Raw genomic sequence first — 20,389 nt, 5'->3', positions numbered from 1 at the left:
TCCTTTTCTCTTCTTTTTTCGTTGTTATTGTGACTATTTTTCTTGCTTAATGCAATACTATCTTATTTTCAATGCCTCTGTAAATTTCTTTTTTTTTATTCTTTCTTTTCTGTAATGGTTCTTGTAGCGAACTGCATAGAGTTGGGAGGTGTTTCCCTCTCTCTGTTAGATCATCCACCGGCACGAGGGAGAAGAAGGTAGGAAAAAGGTAAAAAAAAAAAATAAACGAAAACAAAGCAAAAAAAAAAAAAGAGCAACCGTGGACTTCAATCACACCAATGGCAGAAAATATGGGGAAGAGCGGTAATGACAAAAAGAGCAACACTGAATCTTTCTGTATTATATTAGTAGAACCTGAGGCATTAGAACTTGGGAATTGGCTGCGGGATGTTGTGTTGGAGTCCCTAACACCGCCAGTGCAGCGTATAGTGGTATTTAATGTTGGTGAAGCAAGTGATGATGATGGTCGATTTCACACCGCTGCACTGCGTGCAATGGAGGAGGTAACAACAAAGGAGGAGACACACAGCAGAAGTAATAACAGTAATAATAATAACAATGACAAGAAGGATACAAACAAGGATAGAGAGAGTGGAGTTGGAGTTGATAACGATGACGAAACTGTTGAAGTAAAAGAAAACAAGGAATTAGTCTTTCTTATTATTGCCGTATTCTGGGATGGGCAATCGGAAGCTGTAAAGACAGATTTTATTCGACTTCGACAATTTATTGATGAAAAGAAGAAGGAAAATAATAATCTCAATACAGATGTGGATAGTAAAAATATTGATGAAAATAGGAATAAAAACAAGTTTTTGCGTCCGAATGAGATTCAGTTTGTTGTACAGGCGCTTAATGCCAAAAAGGGTTCTCACACACTAAAGGAGAACCGTGACGCGTTGGTAAATACTCTTCGCAAGAAACTCCCAAATAGTACAAGTTGCAGCAATAATAATAAAACCCCTGTGCAGCATGTTGATCCATCTGATAGTACGACCATAGCAAATGCACAGAACAAAAATAACGATACTTCTACCACTAAAACAAAAAAATCAGCATCTGCTACTACTACTACTACTGCTACTACTACTACTACTACTTCTCCTACGTTATCAGCTTTATGTGATGCAAAACCTGGTAATAGTAATGTTAATAGTGGTGAAAGCAAAACTTGTGGTATCGGTGTAGAGGATCTTAGTGAGGAAGCAGTTGTAGCTGGTATAGAAGAAGGACAAGGAGAATGTTTTTTTGTTGTTTCTGCACGTACTATGGATGAGTTCCAGGAGCGTGTGAAACAGTTAAAGGCGTCTGCACAGAAGGTGGGTGTTGGTTGTACATCTGTCGTTGCAGAACCACGTGAAATTCAGGGTAGTGATAAAACAGGCGCCATCGCCCAAGAGTTTCTATTACGTCAGAGTCCATCATCTGGACAGATTGAACTACGTATCGCTATGTGTGGTAATGTGGATAGTGGTAAATCCACCCTTACAGCTGTGTTGACACGTGGTTGCCGTGATGATGGACGAGGTTTTGCCCGTGCCTTTGTGTTTCGACACAAGCATGAAGCCGCCACTGGACGTACTTCAAGTATTAGTGAAAATCATCTCTGCTTCTCCGCTACAGGTGAAGTGGTAAACTACAGTGTATTCACATCAAAGCGAGGTCTGAGTGGTGTCCCTGGAGATGCTACTTCTACTTCTACTTCTACTGCTGCTGCTGTTGTTCCTGCTGCTGTAACGAGTACCAGTAGTAGTAGTGCTTCACGAGCCCAAATTGCGCAGGAGTTGATGTCGCGTAGTTCCAAAGTTCTCACCCTCTATGATCTTGCCGGTCATGAACGTTATCTCAAGACTACTGTACTTGGTATGACCCGCAATCTACCAGACTATGCCTGTATTGTGGTAAGTGCGAACAATGGGGTGCAGCGGATGACGAAGGAGCACCTTGCCCTCTGTGTGGCCCTCAAACTCCCTTTCTTTATCGTCGTCACCCGCATTGACAGTACACCTGCGCATGTGTTGGAGTCCACCATGTCCACTTTGCATCAATTATTGCGACTTCCCACCGTTCGCCGTCTCCCGCATGTTGTGCGCTGCGAGGACGACGTGGTGCTCGCCGCCCGCCACCTCCGACACCTCCGCATGGCGCCGCTCTTCACACTCAGCAGTGTCACCGGCGACGGCATTTCCACCCTCATTCGATTTTTTAATCTTCTTCCACTGCGACGCGATTGGCGGGCCGCCCGCAGTGCCCCACGCGAAATGCTCATCGACGGCACTTTTCACGTCCCCGGCGTCGGTCTCGTGGTTGGCGGCGTCGTCACGCAGGGCGTTTTCCGCGCAGACGATCGTGCGCTGCTCGGCCCCGACGCCCGCGGGATTTACCGCCCGGTGCGAATTAAGTCCGTCCACGTGCGGGGCGTGCCGGCGGAGGAGGCCCCGGCGGGATGTGATGCCGCGTTAAGTCTACGGCGAGAGGCCGCACACAAAGGAGATGTGTGGCGGATTCGGCCGGGATCTATTCTGCTGGATATACACGCCGGCCCACCAGAGGCGTATTGGCAGGTGGATGCGGATATTACAGTGCTCTATCACGCCACCACCATTGCGGCGAATTATGAACCCGTCGTGCATGCCACAACCGTACGGCAGTCCGCTCGTATTGTTTATGTGGCACAGGAAGTCTTACGCACCGGTGACCGTTCCCTCGTGCGATTCCATTTTCTCTACAGGCCGGAGTTTATGAAGGTGGGACAGCAGATTGTATTTCGTGAGGGACGCACAAAGGGTATTGGAACCGTCAGGAACCTCATCGCAGAACGGGATGAATCTGTCTTTGCAAAGAGGCAAAGAAACGGAAGGTAGTGCAGTTGCTGTGGGATTTAAGAGAAAAGGAAGGAAAAAAAAAGGAGAAAATAAAATGGGAAGAAGGATAGAGCGGAAAAACTGATTATGCATGGGTATATTTAACTGGACAAGGTATAGATGATTCCTATGGGCAAGGAATATATATATATATATATATATATATATATAATTCTATATCTACATAAGGACTATCTATATGCAGTAGAGAAGAGTATTAAAAAAGAAACACCTAATAAAGAAAGAGGAAAGAAACCGTACTTTTTTCTTTTTCATATTTTTATTCTGTCCTCTTTGTTTCTCCACTTGCTTGCCTTCGTTTCTTTCTTTTTTTTCCAAAAAAAAAAAAAAACATGCTTTACCGCGTTGCAACCTTTCTGTTTCTCTTTGTTTGTCGAATCATAAATGCACATATTACAATGCAGTTACATGTATCTCTCTGAACATTAAACGTTGCAGAGGTGTTACCTTTCTTTATATCTATCACATTGAATCTGCTGCCTCATCTTTGCTGAAATGTACAAACCAAACACACACACACACAAACATAATAATAAGAAATAATAATACAAAGGAACCGAACCAATATGAATAGAAAATACACGAAATGAAGGGCATGGGGAAGACGAAAGAAAAAAGAAAGAGAACTATTCCTTTGATGGTCAAAAAAAAAAAAAACATTGGTTCCTTCATATATATATATATATATTGCTGTGGAATGGTGAAATATCCATTTGTTTACCTTCCTGTTACAGGGCTTTTAATTTGTTTTGTATGTATCGTTCATATAGAGTGTTCTTTATTTCGTTTTCTTTTTTTTCCTCATTCTTTATTTTTGTACAAAACAAAACAAAAAAAGAAAAAAAAACAATTTAAGAAAAGTGCTTGACACGACACAGTATGTCTTCTTCCAAGTACATGTCTGCTGGAAAGATCTTGGCGCCTTTCTGCAAGGTTGCCTGCAAGATTGAGAAACGCTCCGCTACTAAGCTCACTGCTGTTGATGCCGCTATTGCCAAAACAATTGCAGATCACAATGCGAATGGAACAGATGCCGCAGTGAGCAGCACGAGGCGTTATGTACACGAGCAGAAGCAACTTCTTCACTATCGTGTTGTGCGTTTCTTTGATGAGTGCCGCTACCTTGCATCTGGTGATTACTTCCGCACATACAGCGTGAAAAACTTCATTTGGGATGTTCGCTTTTTGACCAAGGTGCTGCTCTTATTCATTCTCGGGACGCTGTTTGGCCGTCAGAGTATATTCCCGCCTATCGACCCCGATTCGCCGCTTGTTGTGGCGCTGGAAACAAAGGTAAATCCTAACTACTAAGCATCATTTGTAGCAGCAGAAGCAGAAACAGAAACAGGAACAGCAATAATGACAATTGTAGTAGTACAGCTGCTCAGTAAAAAAAGAAAAAAAACAAAAAAAGAGGTGCATATTACAGAGGAGGAAAAGGGTATGTGAATAGGATGGAATAGATATGATGAAGAGTGAATTTCCGTTCAGTATCTTTCATCTTTTGAAATGTTTTTTCTTCTTTGTTTTTCGTTATTACTGTGTTGTTATTAATGGGAATGATCTTCGAGCTTCACTTGTAGTAGATAGTAATGAAGGAGGTTGCACATATATATTAAAGAATGAAAAAAAAAAGATTTGGTGAGTGAAAGGGAAGAGAGCAAGACAGAGAGGGTAGAAAGAAAGCAATAAGGGTGAGGAGAGAAAGAATTGAGCATGGTGTGGGAATGATTTAGACAAGCATATATTTCTTTCTTCTTTTCTCTATTTCTCTAATGTTGTCTTTGTGTTGCATTTTTTGTTTCGGCTGGCACATAGAATCTAGGAAAAAAGTGAGAGGAGAAAATAAGAGGAATTCAAAAACACATATTTAAAGAGGAACAAATACATTAGGCCAAGTCATATACTCTTATATATATATATATATATATATATATATATATATATTCTTAATGTCGTTATTCTCTTTATTATTTGTTGATGCTACTGTTGATTTCGACACTATCATCAATAATGATAACAATGGAAGTGAAAATAATAGTAGAAGGAAATGGGTAAAGTTAGGTATTTCCCCTTCTTTTGTGTGTGGGTGGGGTGTGTAGGTGTGTGTCTTGTATTTATGATGTGTTTGTTTGTCTCTGTTAATCGAGTGTTTGACTCTGTGTGTGTGTATGTGGATGTCGAAGGGGAAATGATAGAAGGAAAGAGAAATGGGTAGTTTAGATGGATAAGGAGAAAAGCAAAAAAAAAAAAGAAACATCTTTTTTTTTTGTTTTCTAATGCATACAAAAGTATACACATGAAATGCGTATTTGTTTGCTTGTCCTTTAATCTACACATCACACTCTTCACACCGAGTTGTGTTTTATTTACTTCTCTTCTCTTCTTGAGTCTCCGGTATTTTATTTTTCTTCTACTTTGGATACTCTCTTTCCGTGTATCTGAGTAATTATTAATCTTTGATTTTCTCCTTGTTGTTATTTATACTCGCTATTCTTTTTTTCTCTCTATTTATTTTTTCTTTTTTTTTTTGAGTCCCCTGTACATAACCACACGGAAAAAGGCTCTTTCTCTCTCAGTCTGAGTGCTTCTGCTTTTACACGCCTTTCCCAGTGCGTTTAGTACTGCTGTGGTGTGTGGGGATTCTCGGATTTTTGGAGTGTACACGAATAAGGTAAAAGAGGGAAGAAAAAAACACAAAGGAGCGGCAGAAGATAATAAAACATATAATCAGGTGAAAGAGAAACAGAACTTAAAGGTATCCAGAGGAAGAAGAGGGAAAAAAAAGAAAAGAAAAGGTGATTGGAGAGGAGTAAAGTAAAAAGGAAGAAAGAAAACATATATATATATATATATATATATACAATGACCTCACGTTCTGTGTATGAGGCATTTGATCGTGTGTGGGTGAAGATGGAAGGCTATGACTGGTGGCCCGCCCGCATTGTCAGTGATGAGGAATTAGACGCCAGTGCACAAACCCGCCCGGATGGCTGTGATATCACTGTTCTCTTTTACGAGGGCACCACAACTCCCGCGAGTCTCGAACACTTTGACAGTGCGACTGCTAATATAACGTTCTTTGAAACTTCATCTGAGAAGGCCGTTACGGCGGATGATGATCGACTCGCGGCGATTCGACGGGCGGAGTCGGATGAAACGGCAAATCCGCTAAAGTATAACTTTGCATCAAATGAACGTGGGGGAACACACAAAACGGGAGAGGCGGGAACAACAACAACAACAGCAGCAGCAGCTGGGGGATTAGGTGTTTCAACTTCCACACGACGTGGGGCGGGGGGTTCTACGCAAAAACAATTGCAGCGACCGGTGAGTAAACGCAGTCGTGAGGTGGGTTTGGAGGACAAACACGCCGGTGTACCGGCACTACGATTATTATCAGATGAGAAACTCATTGACATTGCCGAACACATTCAATCCGCGGTGGAGGCGAACGATCTCCCCTCCCTACGTATTGAGCTCTGTGATCTCGACACCGTCAGTGTGACAGTTCGCCAGTTGGAGAGCACAAAGATCGGAGTGGCGGTTGGAAGTATTCTCGGTCGCCGGGAACTCGAAAAGATCTGGCCGCTGGCACGTGCGATTATCTCCGCCTGGGCGCGGGCACTGCCGGTTGAAACGATAGAAGCCATTAAGCGGCACCAGCAGTATCGTCTTGGTAGGCGACAGGACGCTGCAAATAATGCGGCAACGATGGAAGAAGATATTATGAGTCCTGTGCAGGCAGGTGCTCCGTCATTTGTAAATCCTCCTTCAACAACAACAACTACTAATACTACTACAGGGATGCAAACAAATGAAGAACCTGTACGTGGTCGATTTGTACATCGTGTGCGAAAGATGCTGGATAATCCAACAGACCCACCAATTCCAAATGTCACGGCGGAGGAATTGGATGCTGTGGCGGAAGAACTTTGTCGCGATGTGGTAGAGCCGGAGGACCGTAAACATTTGCAGTTGCAGCTTGAGAAACCAGGAATGGTACAACTGCGACGGGATTTTGCTACACGTACATTAACTGGAAAAGATTTTCTGAAACTCCCGCGTTCTGCACTCATGACAGAAGATGAGAAACGTACAGAGGAGGCTCGTATTACAAAAATGATTGAAGATCAGGAGAAGGTGAAATTGGCAAATGTGGCTATTACAAGTCTCTTTAAGTGTCCAAATTGTGGTAATAACCGCTGCTCGTTCTTCGAGCAACAGATACGCTCAGCGGATGAGCCAACAACTAAATTTGTGACTTGTTTGGAGTGCAAAAATGCATGGACTACTGAGTGAGCGAAGTGTGGCGTAAAAGGTTTCTTTTTAAAGAAAGAGAATGAAGAGGGAAGAAAAAAAAGATAGCGAAATAGAAGAACAAGAAGAAAGGAAAAAGGCAATTTGAAAGAGAAGGAAGGATTGAGAAACTAAAAATACACGATGTTCACAATGTCGGTGAAATTTGATTCGATTGAACTGGTAGGTGATACAGTCATTTGAAAGAAAGTGGAAAGTATACATAAATGAAATTCTAAATGCATTTAGTTTTTAGAATTTTCATTTCTTTCTATTCATTGAAGATATATATATATATATATATATTATTACAAGTAATGGACGTTCCTCTCCTTTTTTTTCTATCTCTCTCCATTTTTCTTTCTCACAACTCTTCTCCGGTAATTTTTTCTTTTTGTCTTTGTTTTTTTCTTTTATTTTTGTGTTATTCTGCTCGTACTAATGAATAATATCTAAATATCTTTTTTGTTTCTATAAACAAAGAGAATCTTGTTGGAATAGGATCCCCTGCAGGTCTCTCTCTTTTTCCTTTTTTTTTTCTTTTTCTTTTTCTTTCTTCTTCTTTTCTTTTAATAATCTTTGCTACAATTTGGAAAATAGCGGGTCGTACTAGGGTGGTGGTATTTTTTCTGTTGTTGTTGTTGTTGTTTTCCTCACGGAATTTAAAACCTTTAAAAGCGTGAAACAGGGAAACATATACACACTCTCACTAAAGGATACATTTACGTCTACACGCGTTTTTGTTTTTCTAAATATCAATTCCTTCATTGACGCTACGTTGCTTGATCAGTAGTGGGAGCAAGAGCTGTAATAGTAGCAAGATAAATTTTTAATCTTAAGTGGGACCTTTGTCTCCTCTACGTTGTGTTTCTTTATTAACTCCTCCTACAGTAAATATCTCTGTGTTCTTGCTCCTGCAACGAGAGTGTCACTTTAACCCGCCATGACGTCTCCACTCGCACTTAACACACTTGTGTGGCTTAAGCAGCCGGGATACCCGTGGTGGCCGGGAATGGTACTTGATCCTTCAGCAATAGAAGTGGAAATTCCTGCTGGATATGACACTTGTGTTTTGTGTTTACCATCCGTAGCGTCCAGTGTGGCTTTTGCAAACAGCAGTAATAATGAGGAGATTTTATTGTTTAATCCAGATACCGATAAGGAGTTATTGGAGGCAGGGAGACAGGATACGGACTGTGCTGCTGCAGTTGAAGAAGCTGTACGTGTCTATGAGCAGCAGCAAGGACAAAAACAATTGTTGATGCCAGAGAAAGATTCAGAGAAAGTAATGGATAAGAAATCGGAAAATGAGGAAGGAATGGAGGCGCGCGTACATAAAAAGCACTCTCAAATAAAACTTGAAAAATCCGATAAGAAGAGACACAAGAAGCATGAACGTGATGAAAAGTCTTTTTCCGAGAAGGGGGAGCGTCATCACCAACATCGTAAGAGACGAAGTGAAAAACATAGGAAGAAGGAACGTAAAGGTAAGATGGATGATGATGATGATGATAACAGCGAGAAAGAGTATAACAGTTCGGATGAAGATTCCCTGAATTCTTATGGAGATGAGGAAAAAGTTAAACACAGTGGGAAAAAAACACGAAAGAGGGTTGAATTTGATACAGATGAACAATATGAACGGGAGGCGTTGCTTGAACCCATTCATCAAGAAGATGACGCGGCATACTTTGAACGGTGTCTTCGTGAAAACCGTCAGCACGCTAGTGATGGTTCCCTTGAGAGATTTCGGGAGCAATTAACATCCTTAGCTGCGGCGTGTAGACGTGGGAGTGTTGTTTCTGTTAGTGAGGCGGCCGAGGAACAAATACTTGATGCCCTCTCCCCCATGACGACCATAGATGTCACCTTTGATCAACTTCGCCGTACCAAGATTGGTGTTGTAGTAGGAAGGTTTCTCTCTAGAGATTACCCTGTCCGTGTGGTGATGCTCGCCTCTGCCATTCTCACCTACTGGTTCCGCCAGCTCCCCCCCGCCACCCAGCAGCAATTGCGAGCGCAGACAACCCTCGAGTTGGCCTCCAACGACACGACGGTTGGCTCCGACCGGGAGGGCATCGCACTTGGGGCGGTGGGCGTGCAGCTGGAGGCCACTTTCACCGACGAGGAGGTGAATGAGACGGCGACGGAGCCCTCAACGATTGCGCGGCAGATTGAGAGTGAGTTGGCGGCGGTGGATGACGAGGATGTCAGCATGGCGGTGCTCGCCGTTCTGCGCGATGGACACAACGCCGACCTCCGCCGCGGACTTCTCGACGGGTCGATCGGCGCGAAGGAACTCGTCGCGAATGCCGTCGACCCCCGCCGGCTGCTCCTGCGGCTGCGCGGCCCGGGCGGCGAGTCGACAACGCCGGAGCCGGAGTCACCGCTCGGCGACGGCAGCGCCCTGGAGAACTTCACGACGCGATACGCCTGCCCGGGCTGCGGGGCTCGCGAGGCCGTCGTGAATGAGTACTCCGTGCAGGCACACGATAATATGGCCGCCTTTGTGCGGTGCCTCAAGTGCGGGGAGACGTGGAACGTGGAGGCGTAGGATATGGGTGTTGCTGTCTGTGTGTGTGTCTGATGTTATAAGGTGGAGGAAGAAACAGGATATATCTGAAGAAGAAAAAAAAAAATGAAGGAAAAAGAGAGAGAGAGACAGAGAGAGAAAGGTGGGAAAGGGGGAACCCAAAACAAACAAACAAACAAACCACGAAAAAGAATTTTTTCAATCAAACTGTACATGCAAAATGCAAGTAACTAGCTCCGTGTCACATTCATGGATCCAATGTGTATGTGTGGACGTGCGAAAATTCTATTTCCTATTTTTATATATTTATATACTATATGATTCTTTAACTTCTTCTTGGGTTGATTCATTTTATTTGCTTTTCTTTAGATAAAGTTGTTTTGAGTATCCCGGGAGATGTTTTTGTTTTCTATTTGCTTCTTTTCTTTTTTTTTTCTTTTTTTTTTACAACTCTAGTTTTAGTGATATTTTTCATTTGCTCAATCTTCACATAAGTGAAAATCTTTTTCTTGCCAACGACTCGTTTGGGACAAGGTAACTAAAGTAAACTTATTTGCTTGGCTATACACGCTCAACTTAAAGCAAGCAGGTGAGTAAAACAAAACAAAACAAAAAACAAAGATATTTTTCTGGGTAGGTTTCAAAACCAATTAAATCAGAAAAAGGAAACCTAATCTAAAAGGGATGCAACGAGAAACCGAACTGTCGAAAGTGTCTCCTGTTGATAAAAAACGAGATATCGTCTCCCCTAAAGAAGAAGAAAACGTTACACTGCCCGCTAATGAGACAGCTGTGAAGGTGGAATTACAGGAAGACTCCCAAAGCAAGTGGAAGGAACGTATTTCGCGAGCGACCCCAATCCTTTCAGCTATTATTGGGTGGACTCTCTGTGTTCTCGTCGTGCTTTTCTTGGCATTTAACACATTTGGTATTCTCTACTCTGGAATTCACTATCACGGTGAAAAGTGGCATGAAGAAGCCAAAGAACAAAGCAAGTGTGGCTCTCCATTTGGTTCTATTATTGGTGTCCACAACGATGTGTTTGCGTATAGTAATGGTAATGAGACGTATATAAGTGACTCTGGTAATACCCTTTCAAACACAAAGCAGAGCAGGACGGGATTAAAGTGGCAGTGTGTGGAGTATGCAAGGCGGTATTGGATGCTCCGCGGTTCTCCTCTGCCTGCAACCTTCGCTGCCGTAGAAGGCGCTGCGGATATTTGGGCACTGCAGTCTGTGCAGCTGGAGGGCGGCACGAAAACACCGCTGTTGAAATACCCGAATGGAGTTTCACTCAGTGCTGGTGGATCTGCCCCACTTGTGGGTGATCTGCTTATTTACCCGCGGCAGAAGGGAGGATTTATGTACGGGCATGTGGCTGTTATTGTGGGTGTGACCGATACAGACGTTCTTGTGGCGGAGCAGAACTGGGATAACACCGCCTGGCCAGGGCCGTACCACAACTACTCACGTGCAATTCCCATGTTGTACGATGCTAAGAAGCAATCGTATACACTGAATGAACCAGATGGTATTATCATTCAAGGGTGGATTCGGTACAGGATGTAGTATGAAAACGAAGGAATGAGAAATAATATATATATATATATATATATATATGTTTATGCATGATTTGCATATGTGCTGCAATCTAAATTATGCTCCATTTTTTGGTAAGAGAATAAGTTGAAAATTTAATATAACACTAAACGTAATAAAAACAATAAATAGGAAGGGGATGAACTGAGTGATTGTAGATATTCCAGCGAGCGAAGTAATATGAAAAGTGTATGTTTCTTTGTTTTTATAAAAGGGATTGTGTGCTTGAAATTTTATTTTATTTTTTTCCTCGTTCGCTCTCTCTTTAGCATACTCTTTTTCTCCCCAACTACACTCTTTGCTGTTATTCCCAACTAGTGATTTTCGAGTGGGATACTATGTACTTCTACGTTTCGTTGGTTTTTTATTTATTTCTCTCCCATCTTACTTTCTTTTTATTATATTTGCTGGGTGTGTGTCTATATCTTTATCTCTTTGTGTTTTTTTTTTCGTTTTGTTTTTTCTTTGCTTTTTTTTCCGCTTCTTGGAATATCTTTCAGTTCCCTGCATCATTTTTTCTTGCATATCCATTGGTGTTGTTCTGCCATGGAGCGTGCTGATTAACTGAGGACTATATGCATAGAGATTTATATATCTAAAAAAAAGGATCGAAATCATTCATTTAAGCGGTTGATTTCGGTTTGCTGACATATATGTATTATTTGACCTTTGTACACAATACATATTTGACTGGACCTGATGGAAAAAATTGGGATCTTTAATACTGAAAGAAATTGAGCGTTCAATAAAATAAGGTAAAAAAGAGTGAAGAGAGGGATCGTGCATGAAGGCAATGAATTTTCGTGGAAAAATGCAAAGATTCCTTTTTTGTTTTATTTTATTTTGTTTTATTTTTACTTTTTTAAAAGATTGGTGCTTGTCTTTGTGTATTCACTTGTTTCTCTATTTTAATCTGAGATTAATGGTTTCGTGTTTTAAACCTAAACAACTGTATTTCTTATGTTGAAATAACGATATCAAGCGTGGGGAACGAAAAACAAATATTTAAACACAAACTACATAAATGGAAAAAAAAGGAAAACAGGAGCGGTTTTTTTTTATTATTTTACTTTCGTTTCTTAAATGGAGCCTCTGAAACGTAAAGCGGTAAAAAAAAAATAAAAGAGGCTCATCTAAGAAAATACTATTAGCCACTATTTGCTCTAATGAGCTATTTGTTTTTCCCCCATTGACTTAGTATAAATTATCTATTGTACATTTTCCAGTGTATATATGATAGCTGTTATTTTTTTCTTCGTCTTCGCCATTTCTTTCTTTGCCTTCACAAAAAAAAAATTAAAAGGAACTACGTCCCGTGGCTTTCTAGTTTACCTAAAGGGGTGACTGGAAGACTCATATAATAATAATAATAATAATAATAATAATAATAATAGACAGAGGCACACGATGGCGTTACAAAGAAAGCGAATTAGTAGTATTAGTAGTAGTAGTGGTAATGTTCGCAATGGTAGGAGTAGCCGAAAGACGAAGATGTCTTACTTTACAAAGACATTCCAGTTACCACCCTATTTTACAATCACCCTTTTTATATGGGGTATTGTCGCTTCTCTGGTATCTCTGCTTTTGTTGGTGCGATCTCCCCAGAAAGAATACGCACCCCAAACAATAAACGGTAACTCCTCTTATTATCATCTTAACGAGGGTTGTACAATAGGCTGCGCCACAACCTTTGGAACTATACTAGGTATTCATAACGGTGTCTTTGCGTATAGCAATTGCAATAGTACGACATGTATATCAGGTGATTGGTATGATCTCGGAAGTGTTTATACTTCCATGACGTTTAAAGGCAATAATTCAATTGGAAATGGTAGTGGATTAAAGTGGCAGTGTGTGGAGTATGCAAGGCGGTATTGGATGCTCCGCGGTTCTCCTCTGCCTGCAACCTTCGCTGCCGTAGAAGGCGCTGCGGATATTTGGGCACTGCAGTCTGTGCAGCTGGAGGGCGGCACGAAAACACCGCTGTTGAAATACCCGAATGGAGTTTCACTCAGTGCTGGTGGATCTGCCCCACTTGTGGGTGATCTGCTTATTTACCCGCGGCAGAAGGGAGGATTTATGTACGGGCATGTGGCTGTTATTGTGGGTGTGACCGATACAGACGTTCTTGTGGCGGAGCAGAACTGGGATAACACCGCCTGGCCAGGGCCGTACCACAACTACTCACGTGCAATTCCCATGTTGTACGATGCTAAGAAGCAATCGTATACACTGAATGAACCAGATGGTATTATCATTCAAGGGTGGATTCGGTACAGGATGTAGTTTGGATTGTTTTTAATTCTTGGTTTTGTCTCTTTTTTTTGTTTTTGCAATCGGATGGGTAGAGTTATGATGGTTGCGTATCTATGTCAAGTATTGGGTGTTGCCATTACTGAGACTAAACCTTGAGAGTCGAAACTAATGAAACTTGCTATACTCTCTTTGATATTGTTTAATTTTCCTTTTTTTTTCCAGTGATCGAAAAGTGGAGAAAAGTAAGATATTTCTCTGTAATCTTTTTTTTTTACATGCGAAGGATTTGTTGTTGTTTTTTTTTCCCCTTTTACTTTCTTAATTTTTTTGGATTCTCCTTAGTTATCATCTAAACCATATATATATATATATATATATATATATATATATATATATATATATAAGGTACTCTTCACATGCACAATAATGTTGTAATTGCTGCAGAGACGGGTACTGGGCCTCAAAGCAGTGCGAGTACTGCCACTGTTTACTCCCGTGCAGGAAGAGAAGATGTGAATGAACGTACACCAATGTTAGGCATACGTCCCATGATGGTAGAAGTGGATTCCATACCTGTACGTGAAGAGTATAATGTAGAGCCGTTTTGGCATCGTGTGTCTTCTCCACTTCATCCAGTTTTTCGTGAAGTGCAGGATCACTGTCATTATGAATGGGTCGCAGCATTATTATCTGTTATTACCCTTTTACTTCTTTTTATATTTGTTTTCTATTACAATACCCCACCGGTGCCAGTTAACTGTGTCACGCCTTTTGGGAAATTATTGGGTGAAAATAGTGGAGTAATGGCATTTAGTAACTGCAGAAGAGATTATCAAAATGTGGAGGAACATTATCTATTTATCAAAACAGCAAGGGTTTATAGTGGTGTAAAGTGGAAATCTGTGGAGTATGCACGACGGTTTTGGTTACTCACAAAACAACCAGGTGTAGAATTTGTATCCGTAAAGAGTGCAGTGGATATATGGACGGATGTTGAAACTGCCAGAGATGTTAGTGGAAAACCTGTGAAACTCCGCAAGTACTCTAACGCACCTTCAGATAATATGATATCTAACATAAGTAAAAGTACAAAAAAAGAATGGTTAGCTTCAAAACCTCAAGTAGGTGATTTACTTATCTACAATTATAGCAAGAAACTTCCAGAGGGTCATGTTGCTGTTATTGTAAACGTTCTTCCAGTATCAGGTACCAAGGACGATTATGATGTTTCTGCAAGATATTATACTGTTTACCTGGCTGAGCAAAACCTTGATAATCGACCGTGGGTTGAAGAAGTTATAGACAGTAATGAAAAAGCGATTCCAAGATACTGTTACTACTCCCGAACGGTAACACTAAAGGAAGATAAGGCTACACACCGAATGACCATTGAGGATTCTCTGGGTACGGTGCTCGGTTGGGTTCGTGTGTGAGAAGTCGAATCAAAAAAGAAGAAAAAAGAATGGGTAAGTAATGGGAACCACGGTTAGTCAACATAGATATTTGAAATGAAAAGAAATAGAAAAATATCAGTAGAAAATTGTTACTATACTGTGGTAGTGTATTATAAAACAAAAGTAGAGAAGACGTACTTTTGTAATTAAAACGAAAAAATTGAGATCGGATGTGGTTATTTTTTGTTTTAGTTGTTGTTGTTGTGGGACCACGTCAAGAGTTTTTTTTGTTTATTTATTTATTTCCCCGGGTACGAGTGTGGGAATTGAATGTAAAGGGTAACTTTACTTTATCAAATAACTGTGTTGAAACACACACACACACACTTATTTCTTTTTTTTTGTGTGTGTGTATCTGTGCCTGTGTTTTTCTCCTGTTTATATATATATAAACATGTCAGTTTGAGAGATCTTTCTTCTTTTCTTTTTCTCTGTGGTACTTTAACGGCTATCGGCGAAGAGAAAAATGGTCTCTCGCGACTCCCGCTACGTTCACCGCCGCTGGTGTTTAGAAGATGCCACGTTGACCGTCCACCACCCAAAGTTGGAGCTTCTCGTTGACTTTGACGATCCATCGAACTTCACACTACCGGCGAATGCCCCAAACACGTTGGGCGTACGCCGGGCGGCTGCACTGGGGGGATGTGGTGTTGGGGTTGGCGGCGTTGTTAATGTTGGAGTGATGGGATTAGGCGCTGAGGATGATCTGCTGGCGGATTGGCGGGAAATCGGAGTGCCAACCATGACAGATGAGTAAAGAAAAAGGTGGGAGGAATGCATATATATATATATATATATATATATATATATATATATATATATATATATTTATTTATTTATTTTCTGTTCTTTTCTTATCTGTAGAGAAAAGGAAAGAAGAAAGAAGTCAAGTATGGATTTTTTTTTGCTTGAGTGGGAAGGTATGAGAAAAATTTGTGTACGTACACACTTAGATACATACTTACGTACATGCCCATCCAGTTGTAGATCTGCAAGAAAAAAAAAGGTCTTGTGGTTTGCTTATCAATAGAGATCCTCCAAGATCATTCTTCACTATGATAACATGATTCTTTTTTTTCTTTTCAAGTGATTTTATTATCCTTCTTCTTTCCTCAATCTTCGAATGTGCTTATATATTTTTTTTTTCAACTGATCTCTAAGTCTGATGCAGAAAAGACCGAGTACAGCAAAATAAAACGATAATAATAAAAAGAAAGAAGAAAAGAAAAGAAACTGCATTAATGGAAACTCCCTCAATGGATGTTGTCTCCCCCATAAGAGGATCGGAGTTACTCTTGTGTAAACTACCACTTGTGGCTAAAGCCCATACACTCGCACGAGAAGATCCGGCAGATCCACAGGCGGAGTGTAATGTACTCTCCTATAGCACAGATGTATATCGTGTGTTGGCCGGTATAAATACATATGTTGCACTCCCAACACACATGACATTTCTTACAGCATTAGAGAATGCACGACGGGAGGAGAAACGCAAGGAAACCGAAACCACGACAGCTGTGCACAGCAATGAGGAAGAAACGCAGAAGGGAAAGGAAAAGGAGGAGAATAGTGAAGATGATGAAAATGATTTTGAGGAGGATAATAATAATGAGGAATATGATGAAGAGGTAGCAGTGGCAATGGGTAGTGTGCAGCGTGGAAAGGAGGAGTTAAAATTGCTTCACTCTATTCGTGAGCCGTTAGAAAGAATACACGGAATTGTACGCGGGAGAGAAAACACGACAGGCCATTCCCTCACAACTACCGGTCTTAATAATAATAATAATAATAATAATAATAATAAGAGGAGTTATAACTATGATCGTATGAGTAGTATTAGCAGCAGTGGTGTTATAACGCCAGCTGGACGTATATCATGGGAAGTGCTGTTAGAGTCACTTATGACCCGCGCTGCTGCTGCCGGCGATGAGGATGATGAGAAAGTTCGATCGTATCTTCGTCGTGTTTCGTGGATTGAGCAGCAGAAGAAATTACACACTATGCACAATGGTTCACTGGAGGCTCTTGAAGGGCGGGAACAGTCGTGGATGAGCATGAGTGAGGTGATGCGGGTGCAGAAGGAAATTCAACGTATGCGGAGTCAACGGAATCGGTTTCACAGAGCAAAGAAATAATGAGGAAAGAAAGGAAGAAACAATCAAAGTAATGAAGCAAAGACGATGGAAGGAAGAAGAAAAGGGGTTATTATTTTACTTTTTGTGTTTTTTTTTTCTTTTCATTTTGGATTTTTTGCTTTCATCTATGCTACCGTATTCTTCCTCTATTTTTTTTTTGTCCTCTCTTCTAATAACAATATAGTAGTGGGTTATTTTTTTATTGCTCTTGATAGAGCCATGGCAGAAAATATAGAAACTACATTAAGATGTAGCGACAATTGGGAGGAAAAGAAATATTCTTTATACAGCTCTAGAAAAACTCATAGTGAAACCAATAATATGAGTGATTGGAATGGTCAGGATGGTAATAATAGGATGTGTTCTTCAGCACCATGTCCAATAACTCTTAGAATGAAAGAAAAACTGGATGTAAATTCACAAGCTATTACATACAATCGACATGCGAAAAATCAAAAATCTGGTTACCACAACGAGGTCGCAGATGTTTTTAGTGAGATGGGCAAATGTAGCTGTGATAGTTGCAATAATGATACTAGTTTGACTAGTCATGGCGGGAGTTACAACCGTGAAAAAGAACAACAAAGGGCCTGTAGTGAGAAAAGAGCATTTTCTCCTTCAGAATGCTTCATGTCACAGTCCGCTTCCAAATCATTTTGTTTTGCTGATATTTGTCTCACCCCATTAAGGGCTGAAGAGAAAACAGTATTCCCCGTAAAGGTACCAGAAGGTCTCTGTTTACAATCTTTTTCTAATAATAGTTATCCAGAAGGTTTTGGTAAACCTGTTAGTGAGGTATCAGCCTTTTCTGAATCTCCTGCACTGGATAGCCATGAAAGACGTCATCTTGGTTGTGGATCTATTTCCACTCTCTCTGAGTTAACAACTGCAAGTTTGGGTTGTGTAGCTTTTGATATGCCGTGTTTTCCTAATTTAGATGTCTCACAAGGGGGTAGCCCGGATACAACGCCATCAGTACCACCGTGTCAACGGATTCGCTTAGTACCAGTAGAAGATTCTGTAACGAGATGGAGTAGCGATGGAGGCGTACAAGAACAATCTTTAAGGCAGGCGCTGTTTCGTAATTACAATGATAGTGATGATGGAGAAAGAAATACACCACCAAATTCTCGTTGGGCCTTTCATTTCTTAGCGGTATTATTTATTCCTTTCGCTGTCCTATTACCGTTGCTTCTGGAGGAGCTTTTTATTTTGGTAAATCACTTTGTCAAGCAGGGTCCTCAGCAGTGTTCTACATTACAATGTCAATGTAATGTGGGAGAATCAGCACTTTTCGTATTTACATATGGATTACATATATACATCCCATTTGCTGTTTTTACTCCAACACTATTTTTTCTTACACTTGATGCCGTCGAGAAGGATGCTCGGGCTATGCATACTTGCAGTAGAACATCTCGTTATATTGTAGCTGATGATGATGATGATGACAATGGGAACAATGATTTTCGTTCTCTCTCTCTTCATGATGTAGGCAATCCCACATTTGTATCTTCACGTCCTCGTAATTTAGATGAAATGCCACAGAGGAATGCAGGTCATGTATCTCTTTTTCGCTGGGATTTACCACCGTGTTTTAGCTTCCTCAAACGTAAGATACCATTTTGGGTTGTTATTATTATAAGATTCATCCTTTTGGCTATAATGGATACACAATTACCGCATATGCCACAGGTACCATTTGCAACCTGGGGACCCTTGCGTTTGGCGGCGTTAAGTCTACCTTTGATAATTTATGCATTATACAATACTCGACCTTTTGTTGCCGCACCGTGTATTTTACTAGACGCTTTTCCACTTTTACTTCCACTTATTTTAGGTGATCGTTTTACTGGATCAGACGTTTGGTGTATGACACTACCACTGAGAGTGTTTGGATTTGAAAGACTTTTGTGGTATTTATCAGCATCTTGTATGCCAAAGTGTACGCCTATAGGTATCAAGACAGCTGTGAGTACCACATTTGTAGCATTGTGTATATTGGTTATTCTAACCTCATCTATCTTTATTGATGCTGTGAATAGATTTTATGTTGTAATTGTTATGGTAGTTGAGATTATCCTTTTGGAACTCCTTTTCGGTACCTTATTTCTTGAAGTTTTGGGGTTACGTTTGTATGTGCTTTTGAGGAGGCATTTGTTTCGACCACGAGTAGAGTCACATCCTTTGAAGGCTACAGATCCAACAAATATATCAACACAAGTACGATGGCCAGCTATACCGATTGCTGTTTGTGCTATTGTACCTTTCTTCCAATTCTTTCAGTTGCATCATGTATATCCACGTAGTGATTGTCATGGGAATTTGAATAGAAATATTGAAGTGTATTTTCCTACTTTTGTTATTTTTATAGGAACGCTTGTTATGGCGTTTTTTATCACAGCCTTGATACGGTGGAAACACCACCGGTTTCGTTTACCACTTTTTCTGCAGGAGTGGCTGTTGCTATTTCTGTGGAGTTGGTATATATTCGCGTCGGTACCATTGGCACTTGCTGCAGTTGTGTAAGAGAGTGCGTTGGGATAGTCAATTGATTTTTCTTCTTTTTGTTTGTTTTCTTTTTTCCATCAATGACATGCCCATCACCTTCATTTTCTTATTAGTTATTACGTTTTCTTTTCTACTAAATGATCTCTGGATTTTATTATTATTATTATTATACTTTATTTGCTTTGTCTCTGATGTTAAATCTATACTCATTTTCATTTTTTTTTTTACCTTCTGGCACGTGTATGTTACTTGGAAGAGAAAAAGAAAGAGAAAAAAGAAAAACACGAAATCAGATCATAGAAACTAAGGGTGATAAACAACAATAACAACACACACACACAAAAAAAAAAAAAGAATGAATCATCCTCTATTACCCCATTATTATCCGTGAGTTTTTGTAGAATTACACTCCAAATAAATGATAAGATTGTGTTAACTAAATAAGTCCTCTCTGATTACATCATATATTCAATGATAGAAGGGAGTGAAGATTACTCTCAGCAGCAGGATGGTTTCTCAACCCATTCTTATTCTCAGTTGAATCCCTTCTATAGTATTACAATAATCAGAAAAGTACTCCCCAAATCATTATATCCGTATGTTTTTCGTAGTTACACAGTATATACATAACTGCGGAAATATGTAATCTTATTAATTGGAATGTGCACACCCTACTCTCTTAAATATGCTTATGATGAGAAATATTCACTCTTTTTT

At 40.5% G+C, this 20,389-nt stretch overlaps 10 protein-coding genes across 10 annotated transcripts; all 10 read left to right on the top strand.

Annotated features, from left to right (window-relative positions):
* Positions 1-278: 278 nt before the first annotated feature.
* Positions 279-2,864, top strand: LSM04_009431 (Transcription factor; the record flags this gene model as incomplete). Its single annotated transcript, XM_067333669.1, has 1 exon — positions 279-2,864. The coding sequence occupies one exon, from the start codon at positions 279-281 to the stop codon at positions 2,862-2,864; it is 2,586 nt and encodes an 861-aa protein (XP_067189547.1).
* A 900-nt stretch (positions 2,865-3,764) lies between these two features.
* On the top strand, positions 3,765-4,196 carry LSM04_007523 (uncharacterized protein; the record flags this gene model as incomplete). The annotated part of the gene is made up of 1 exon (XM_067333668.1): positions 3,765-4,196. One exon carries the CDS (start codon positions 3,765-3,767, stop codon positions 4,194-4,196), a length of 432 nt encoding a protein of 143 aa, XP_067189517.1.
* A 1,554-nt stretch (positions 4,197-5,750) lies between these two features.
* Positions 5,751-7,187, top strand: LSM04_000332 (zinc finger protein; the record flags this gene model as incomplete). The annotated part of the gene is made up of 1 exon (XM_067333667.1): positions 5,751-7,187. The coding sequence occupies one exon, from the start codon at positions 5,751-5,753 to the stop codon at positions 7,185-7,187; it is 1,437 nt and encodes a 478-aa protein (XP_067189377.1).
* Positions 7,188-8,127: 940 nt separating this feature from the next.
* On the top strand, positions 8,128-9,738 carry LSM04_003377 (PWWP domain; the record flags this gene model as incomplete). The annotated part of the gene is made up of 1 exon (XM_067333666.1): positions 8,128-9,738. The coding sequence occupies one exon, from the start codon at positions 8,128-8,130 to the stop codon at positions 9,736-9,738; it is 1,611 nt and encodes a 536-aa protein (XP_067189434.1).
* A 663-nt stretch (positions 9,739-10,401) lies between these two features.
* On the top strand, positions 10,402-11,286 carry LSM04_003308 (CHAP domain; the record flags this gene model as incomplete). The annotated part of the gene is made up of 1 exon (XM_067333665.1): positions 10,402-11,286. One exon carries the CDS (start codon positions 10,402-10,404, stop codon positions 11,284-11,286), a length of 885 nt encoding a protein of 294 aa, XP_067189433.1.
* Positions 11,287-12,723: 1,437 nt separating this feature from the next.
* On the top strand, positions 12,724-13,602 carry LSM04_004418 (CHAP domain; the record flags this gene model as incomplete). Its single annotated transcript, XM_067333664.1, has 1 exon — positions 12,724-13,602. The coding sequence occupies one exon, from the start codon at positions 12,724-12,726 to the stop codon at positions 13,600-13,602; it is 879 nt and encodes a 292-aa protein (XP_067189461.1).
* A 386-nt stretch (positions 13,603-13,988) lies between these two features.
* On the top strand, positions 13,989-15,005 carry LSM04_008884 (CHAP domain; the record flags this gene model as incomplete). The annotated part of the gene is made up of 1 exon (XM_067333663.1): positions 13,989-15,005. One exon carries the CDS (start codon positions 13,989-13,991, stop codon positions 15,003-15,005), a length of 1,017 nt encoding a protein of 338 aa, XP_067189539.1.
* Positions 15,006-15,492: 487 nt separating this feature from the next.
* Positions 15,493-15,783, top strand: LSM04_004436 (uncharacterized protein; the record flags this gene model as incomplete). The annotated part of the gene is made up of 1 exon (XM_067333662.1): positions 15,493-15,783. The coding sequence occupies one exon, from the start codon at positions 15,493-15,495 to the stop codon at positions 15,781-15,783; it is 291 nt and encodes a 96-aa protein (XP_067189462.1).
* Positions 15,784-16,282: 499 nt separating this feature from the next.
* LSM04_007559 (uncharacterized protein) lies at positions 16,283-17,161 on the top strand (the record flags this gene model as incomplete). The annotated part of the gene is made up of 1 exon (XM_067333661.1): positions 16,283-17,161. The coding sequence occupies one exon, from the start codon at positions 16,283-16,285 to the stop codon at positions 17,159-17,161; it is 879 nt and encodes a 292-aa protein (XP_067189520.1).
* A 219-nt stretch (positions 17,162-17,380) lies between these two features.
* Positions 17,381-19,690, top strand: LSM04_002651 (uncharacterized protein; the record flags this gene model as incomplete). Its single annotated transcript, XM_067333659.1, has 1 exon — positions 17,381-19,690. One exon carries the CDS (start codon positions 17,381-17,383, stop codon positions 19,688-19,690), a length of 2,310 nt encoding a protein of 769 aa, XP_067189419.1.
* Positions 19,691-20,389: the final 699 nt, after the last annotated feature.

The sequence above is a fragment of the Trypanosoma melophagium genome (assembly GCF_022059095.1).
Source record: "Trypanosoma melophagium isolate St. Kilda chromosome Unknown ctg30segment0, whole genome shotgun sequence".
Lineage (NCBI taxonomy): Eukaryota > Euglenozoa > Kinetoplastea > Trypanosomatida > Trypanosomatidae > Trypanosoma > Trypanosoma melophagium.
Note: the sequence above shows the minus strand (reverse complement) of the source record. Positions and strands in the feature narration are given on the sequence as shown.